Source organism: Myotis brandtii, unplaced genomic scaffold, assembly GCF_000412655.1.
Source record: "Myotis brandtii unplaced genomic scaffold, ASM41265v1 scaffold454, whole genome shotgun sequence".
NCBI lineage: Eukaryota > Metazoa > Chordata > Mammalia > Chiroptera > Vespertilionidae > Myotis > Myotis brandtii.
The window spans coordinates 1,700,969-1,708,986 of NW_005367354.1; the positions used below are offsets into that span (position 1 = coordinate 1,700,969).

The 8,018-nt window shown below is 54.4% G+C and overlaps 1 protein-coding gene across 1 annotated transcript in view; it reads left to right on the plus strand.

The window, feature by feature from the left end:
• The first annotated feature begins 919 nt into the window (after nucleotides 1-919).
• Nucleotides 920-8,018, plus strand: part of CIB4 (calcium and integrin binding family member 4) — a 40,312-nt gene continuing 33,213 nt past the window's right edge. The window contains exons 1-4 of the mRNA XM_014546625.1: nucleotides 920-988; nucleotides 1,781-1,854; nucleotides 3,286-3,320; nucleotides 7,389-7,485. Coding sequence (XP_014402111.1) covers nucleotides 973-988; nucleotides 1,781-1,854; nucleotides 3,286-3,320; nucleotides 7,389-7,485 — 222 coding nt within the window. The 5' untranslated portion in view covers nucleotides 920-972. The remainder of the gene's footprint in view (nucleotides 989-1,780; nucleotides 1,855-3,285; nucleotides 3,321-7,388; nucleotides 7,486-8,018) is intronic.

The following is an 8,018-nucleotide window of genomic DNA, read 5'->3' on the forward strand; positions in this document are numbered from 1 at the left end:
GTTACCTGCTTGAGGTGAGAAAGAGAGAGGTTTATGATTTCTGGCATATTCCTTCACCACCTGTACAATTATTTACTCAGCATTTTTCTTTATATGTGCTCCTATTTCTTTTCATTAAACAGGTCTATTTATAAAGGAAACCTTATATCATAGTTATAAATGGCAAACCTGCATCATTTTCAAAATGGAAGGAAGGCCATAAACAAAGGTAATGAAAACCAAGCCGTGTTATTAAATCCCAGCTGGATGCTGTTACCTCCTGGGCCTGAAAACCTCCCCCCTTAGCCTGGCTCACCTCTCCTGGTCCCTGGGTCTCCTCTCCCCTTTTATTGCTTCCAGGGCCTTATCTCTGTGGCAGGGATGCTGCTCTTCCTTTGTGTGTCTGGCTGCAGGAGGGCAGGGCCTGTCTCTCCTGTACTCTGTCTCCTCTCAATAAGCAGCCGTTGAATAAAGAGCTGCAGGGATGTTCTCTAGTCTGTTTCCCCTTCGGGAGTGTCAACAGGGCATAAAGGCACCCACCAGCCTGTGCCACGCTGCCACCGGCAGCTCCAGGTCACAGGAGGACCGAGTGAGACGGGAAGGAAGCAGCCTCGGGGGTTGTCGCCCACAGCTCACCTGGCTCCCACCCAGGCTGTGGGAACCCCCAGGCCTGCGCCTGCAATCCAGGCTTGGACCCTCCCTTGCCCACTCGCCTGAGGGTTCCCACAGCGTCGCTGAACCTCACCCGCTGGCCTTCCCAGGGCAAAGGAGCGGTACCTGCCGACCTCACAGACCTCTGTGTGCATGGCAGGGGGCAGCTTACAGGGACACGGCTGGCAGAGAGAAGCTGCTCAATAAACGATGGTGGAAGTTCCGAGGGCTTAGCAGCAGATGGGATTTAATTGCTGGCTTTGCCTGCTAAAATCCTGCCTGTTTTTCCAGGCTCAGCTGTAAAAAGTAACAATATCACTTACCCTTTATTGAGAACTCACTATGTGCCCGGTACCTGGTAAGTAAGAGCTAAATAAATATAGCATCTTATTTTATCCTTGCATTAATCCTATAAAGTGGGGATTTATTATTCCCGTTTTATATAGATGAGGACCGAGGCTTAGAGCAGTTGTGTGACTTGCCCGCAGTGATGCAGCCAGCCCTGTACTATTAAGCCTCTGATGACATCCGCTCAAGCTCCCTTGGCGTGTGCGTGCATGTGTGTGTGCATGTGTGTGCATGTGCGTGCGCATGTGTGCATGTGTGTGTGTGAAGTATCCATTTCTTCAAGGCTGAGACCACAGTCACTCATTTCTCCCGGTTCCCAGCACACTGCAGGTGCTGCCCCTGTGTCTGCCAGGTCAACGAGGGGCTGAGGGCCCTTGGGGTTCTTCTGCTCGGCTCCATCTCCGGGAAGGACAGGTGAGGAAAATTGAGCAAAAGAAAAGAAAACTGAGCAGCTGATTTCCAGAGACATAAATCAGCTGCAACAGAAAGGCCTGGGGATGTTCACATGGGAGAGCGTGTGGAAGGACCTGGTAGAACCAGGAAAGCCACACGGCACAGTGCGGGTGGGCGTGCGGACCGCCCAGAGGCAGGAGTGGCGGTGGCTGTGGGAGGCGCCTCCTGGCCTGTGGCACTGCAGCTGAGCTGGACTTCTCTGTCTCCCCAGGTCAACTCTCCACCCGCTCTTCATTCCTGCAGGAGATAAGGTGGCTGTGGGAGGCGCCTCCTGGCCTGTGGCCCTGCAGCTGAGCTGGACTTCTCTGTCTCCCCAGGTTAACTCTCCACCCGCTCTTCATTCCTGCAGGAGATAAGGAGAGGAGAGAGCGATGCTGGGGTCCGGATCCCTGTGTGTTGGGCCAGGACTGTAGCAACTCTGTGGTAAGTAGCCTAGGATTCTGCCCTCTCCTGGGTGGTTTGCCTACACCCCACCTTGCCTTTTGAAGAGTTCCATGAAGTCCCCCTTTTAGACCCTCTCCAAAGTACCCTCATTTGAATGTACCCTCTGCTCCTGCAGGGACCCTGACCGGACCCTGACTGAGGGGGTGGGACGCCCCTGTAGGTGCTCTTTGGGCCACTCCTGAGATCAGGGTCTATGCTACTCATTTTTGCACCCCCACCTTTGGCAAAGCGCTTGGGACAGGATTCTAACATCTATTGAGCACTTATGTGTCTGGCATTGCTACCTGTATTAACTCAGATAATCCTCACAACGCCCCATGGTTATCACCCTGTTTTATAGCTGAGGATGAGACCCGGAGAGGTTGAGTAACTGGCCCGAGGTCACGTGTCTTGTTAGCATGAGCAGATTTGGGATTCTAACCCAGGCAGTGTGACCCCAAGCCAACAGAATGGTACTCGGCCCTGCTCCTGGGCTGCCTTTGTGTTTGTGGCTTAGGGTGGTGTCTATCGGCCCTGGGAACCAGAAGAGCACATTTCTTTGCCCCCTCAGAAGCTCAGGTAGAATGGGCAGAAGGTAGAATGTATGGCAACTATGGCAACCAGATCACCTGGTCACACAAACTGGTGAGCCCTGCGGGCAAAGGTTCTGCTGCCGGCAGCGAGAAAGGTGTGGCCGGCATGGGACAGTGTCTGAGGTACCAGATCCACTGGGAGGACCTGGAGGAGTACCAGGTGGGTAGATCAGGCTGAGACTCTGGGCAGAGGGGGGAGCTTCCGAAGGCAGGTGGGGCGAGCGGGAAGACTCTTATCTGAAGCTCTAGCCCAGTGGTTCTCACCTTCTGGCCCCTTAACTACAGTTCCTCATGTTGTGACCCAACCATAAAATTACTTTCGTTGCTACTTCATAACTGTAATGTTGCTACTGTTATGAATCGTCATGTAAATATCTGATATGCAGGATGGTCTTAGGCGACCCCTGTGAAAGGGTCGTTCGACCGCCAAAGGGGTCGAGACCCACAGGTTGAGAACCGCTGCTCTAGAGTCTAGAGTCCACCAGTCAGAGAGTGGTGGCCCTGGCCTTTGCTGAGGTCCAGTCCAGTCCTCCCAGGCCTCCTCCCCACCGGTTCCCTGCTCCACAGCCCGGTTTCCGTCTGGTCTCTGATTCTCTCTCTAGGTCTGAGCCCAAACGCTCTTTCCTGAGACCATGAGAGACAGGGGAGGGGGCAGGGCACTGTTTCCTCCTTGGCCACCCCCTCAGGCATCCACTGCAGAGGGCCAGGTGCCTCCATTTCTGGCTGTGGGAGGAGAGCACGCGCTGTTCCACCCCGGCCCCCGAAGCTCCCCACTCCTCGGGAGGCCAGGGCAGGGCTGGACGGAGTGGGCAGGTCACCTCTCTGTGGTTTGTTGTAGGCGCTGACCTTCCTGACCAGAAATGAGATCCTGTGGTGAGTAGAGCCCCTCCATCCCCGCCCCCCGCCCCACTCCCTGGGCTGGGATCTTGCCCTGGCTCCTGAGGGTGGTCCCTGCTCAGAGCCACAGAGCCCTAAGGTCACGTGGTGGTAAGAGGGAAGGATGAGGCTGCCCAGAGCAGGCAGAGACGGACCAGCCCCAGGGTGGGGTCGTGATCCCCAGGCCTGAATGTCAGGCTTCAAGCTGCTGGGGGATGCAAGGCAGGGCTTCTTCATGGAATCACAGAGGTGGACAGGCCCTCCCTGGGATGATGAAGACAAGTGTTCCTGAATGAACCGTAATTCGTTCAGGAAACAGGTCTGAAGCCCGTTTGGACCCGTCACTGGCTGGGTCACCTTGATGCGCTAACTACATCTCTCTTAGCGCCCACGCCTCCCCAAGCCTCCCTTCCATGCCTGGTGTGTGGCAGACACCGTGCCGGCCCTGGAATGCAATGGTGAACCTTGGTCCCTGCTTCACAGGTTTCTGTCCAAAGCCACCCATCACCACGTCCCCTCATGAGGTTGCAGAGGGATGGACGGCATGAGGGAGGGGTGAGTGCACAGCCCAAGCCAGGGGCTCAGCGAACACTTGGTAGACGGATACATGAGCTCACTAAGGCATGGGGCGGGGTGGGGCTGGAGGGAGGAGACCACTGTGAGACCCTCAGGCCTGGGCCCTCTCCCCTCACTGTCTCTGCGTGGACTCCCCACCACGACGCCCGGCCTGAGAGCCACACTTCCCACCTCGAGTCCCAGGCAGGCGACGCCTTTGCCACAAGCACGAGCCTCCCAAGCACTGAGGGACACAGGGAGCCATGGAGACCAGGCCAGTCACGGGGCTATATTATTTTCCTTTGAAAATTAAAATTCACTCACTTTTTTAAATATAGAAAAAAATATGACAAAACTCCACATGACTCACATCCTACTGCCCCTACTGAGCTTTTCTAAAAAGTAACTCTTGAGCAAAAATAAAATCTAATTTTAAAATGTAACTTGTGAGCATGGCTAGAAAATTCGATAGCATAGAAAGCTCTACATAAAAAAGTAAATGTCCCCCCCCCCCCCCAATTTCCCCAAAGGTAGCCACTGCTCAATTGTTTCCCATTAGCCTTCCGGAAGAATCTTTCATAGACAGACCGACACATAGAGCCTTCAAACAGGGCATCCCTTTCATACTGTTGCATTTACTCATGTATAGGGTAGCATTCATACTGTTCCGGACCCTTTTTTATAAAGTTTTCATCTTGGCTGGTTTCGCTTAAAGCACAGAAATCTGCCTCTTTCTTTTTTAAATGACAACGGAGCAAAGGTAGCCACTGCTCAATTGTTTCCAGAAGAATCTTTCATAGACAGACCGACACACAGAGCCTTCAAACAGGGTATCCCTTTCATACTGTCGCATTTACTCATGTATAGGGTAGCATTCATACTGTTCCGGACCCTTTTTTATAAAGTTTTCATCTTGGCTGGTTTCGCTTAAAGCACAGAAATCTGCCTCTTTCTTTTTTATGACTACGGAGCATTCCTTCCTACGGAAGAACCATGATTCATTTTCCCAACCCCCTGTGATGAACACTTACATTGTTTATGGTTTTCAGCTTTACAAATAATGTCACATCCAACATTCGTGCACAAAGCGCTTATCCAACAGGTGAGCATCGATCCATAGGATGCATGTCTAGCCATCGAAATGGAGACTTCCCCCGGGCTCCAGGCCCTGTCCTGGCCCTGAGCTCCTGGATTTCCTGGAACGCCAGGTCAGCAGGCGGAGTGGTGACGGGCTTGCTTCCTGGAAGCCAGAGGCCTGGGCCCGAGGCTCAGCAGTCACTTCCTAGCTGTGTGATGGCGGGTGAGCTCCTCACCTCCGCTGAGCCTCAGTTCCCACACTTACAGAAAAAGGGTGACCGGAGAGCAACGGCTGTGATTAGGACAAGATGATGATCCGACCCGTGACAGCACCAGGGTCAGTGCTGAGTATGTGGTCATTGCTATTTTCATGGTGTTGTCATCCCCTTTTGGCAAATGAGGGAACTGGCTCAGAGAAAGGATGTGCCCAAGGCACACAGCCTGGAAGTAGTCAATCACATGACTAAAAGCCTGCAGGCTAAAGATAGGGCTATTTATAAAATACCTGCAGGCTGTCCCGTGGGTAAAGCCTGGGGACCCCATGGCCCAGGCCCCCGAGCCAGGACGGGCCTAGAGGCACTGTGTTCTCCTCCTGCCTGCACCACAGCAGCACGGAAGGAAGCTTATAGAACAGCGGTTCTCAACCTGTGGGTCGCAACCCCTTGGGGGCGTTGAACGACCCTTTCACAGGGGTCGCCTATGATCATCGGAAAACACATATATAATTACATATTGTTTACAGTAGCAAAATTACAGTATGAAGCAGCAACGAAAATAATTTTATGGTTGGGGGTCACCACAACATGAGGAACTGTATTAAAGGGTCGTGGCATTAGGAAGGTTGAGAACCACTGTTATAGAACCTATCAGTGCCTGGGCCCCGCCCTGGCCTTGAATGGAAATCTCCAGGGGTGGACACAGACCCTTTCACAAGCCCCCTCCATGATTCTAATGAGGGACCCAGTGGAAAACCACTAAATTCAGGGCCTACAGAGGCAAGAGGTGAGCAGAGAGAGGGACAGAAACAGCCACAGAATGTCTGAACTGGAGGAGCCGGGGTGAGGGCACCACCCAGACTCATCTCACACGGGGGAAACTGAGGCCTGGAGGGGACGTGGCTGGTTCACGGTCCCCCGAGTGTGCTCAGCAGAGCTGGTGCCTGCCTCTCCGGGCGCAGACGGCCCCTCCCGCGTCTGGGCTAGGTGTGCGGGAGCCACAGCCTGCCGGCTGGGTTTCTGGCAGGCTGTGTGTGAGTTTTTTAAATGACTTTGACTTTGAGTCCATTAGTGATTAATTCAGAGCTCCACTTAGAGCCGGCTGATCCATATTTGGAGGAGGAGGACATTCTGTGGCAGCTGAGACACAGCCACGACTCATGTGCGGGCAGCCTGCCCACCCCGAAGCCTGGGGAGGCACGAAGTCCGGGCAGGGCCCTCCCCACGCACCCCCTCCCCAGGGCTCTCCAGGGGGCTGGGGCTTCCAGTCTCTCCCCTGGGTGGGGATGAACACTTTAGGGGTGGGCGGCACAGCCAGAAGAACCAGGTTTAGGGCTCAGACCCCACTCTGTCTCTTCCAAGCTTCCTGACCTTGGGCACACCCCTTAAACGCTCTGTGCCTCAGTTTACCCCTCTATAGAAATGATCACCCCTATGTCTCTCCCAGGGGTTGATGGGAAGACTCAATGAGATCATGTGCTGGAGTGCACCCAGCATGGAGCTTGGTAAATGAGGAGAGGGTTTCAGGGGCAGGCGAGGTTCCTAAAGTTTCCCTCAGCCACCCTGACACCTCCCTTCTCTGGGGTCCTGGGGGAAGGGCCGGGTGTCTATAGCTCTGGCTTTCACTCTGACCACCGTGTGACCTTAGGCAAGTTATTTCACCTCCTTGAGCCTCAGTGTCCTCATCTGTAAATGAGAGATAATGGCCCTGTCCTGGCGAGACTGCCATTTTGGTTCCCTGAAGTGTCCCCAAGAGTAGGCAGCCTGCGGCCGGCACTCCCAGGGGGAACTGTCTGCCCAGGGCACCAGCCAAATGGGTCCATGGCCTCAGAGAATGCTTCAACTTCATAACATTGACTGAAAGTCAGTTTGCTTTTTATGGTCACCTCCCACCTGCAATTCTAACCATCACCGTGATAACACTCCTTGGGGCTGGGGCAGACGGCTCCACGCCCCTCCCCTTCCAGGGCGGCTCCTCTCCTCCTTGCTGTCCTTCAGTCCCCCAGTGCTCTCCTGGGGAATGTCTCCCCCCACCCATCCCACGCCAGGTGAGCTCTGTGCACTGCAGCCTCAAGGATGTTTCTGGAAGGGTGGATGATTTATAACTGCCTTTTCTGTGTCAATCAATCCTGAGTCCCTTTCCTCCAAAGAGCACGGTGGAGGGAGGGAGGGGGCTTGCTGGTCTCTACTCTCCAGCCCATCATGTCTCGCTTCTCAGCATCCACGACACCTTCCTGAAGCTCTGCCCACCTGGGAAGTACTACAAGGAGGCCACCCTGACCACGGACCAGGTCAGCTCCCTGCCGGCCCTGAGGGTGAGTCCAGGGTGGTGGGGCGATGGGGGTGGGGTCACTGGGAGCTGCTGAGGGGCTGAAAGAGCTGGTCTCAGTCTCTTCCCTCATGAAATGGGTGGAGTGGTGGGTGTGGCTGCCCGTCAGTTTCCTGCAAGCCCACAGGCTGTGCTTGCCTGAGCTGCAGCGAACCCCAGACCCCCAATCTTTTAGGGGCCATCCTTGAGCCTTTGTCCTTGTTGTGAAAAGACCTTGCCTTTCCACCTGGAAGAGCCCAGAGGTGCACAGTCAAAGGGCCCTCATCACTCCTGAGATTTTAATTAAACTCTGTTCAATGCGTAGAGAGGCGATGTCAGGGTAACAAATCATGGCGCTGTCGGGCTTCCGGATTTTTCATTCAGATCTCGGCGGAAAAAATGCTTTGGCTTTGTCATTGTGCACTAGAACCCATCTTCATTTCTGTCTGGACCAAGGTGGACTCTGAGAGCCGTGGGCACCTCTTGGAAGAGGGCCAGGGGCCTAGGGGATGGTGCCCTGGGGGAGAGACCACATGTGTG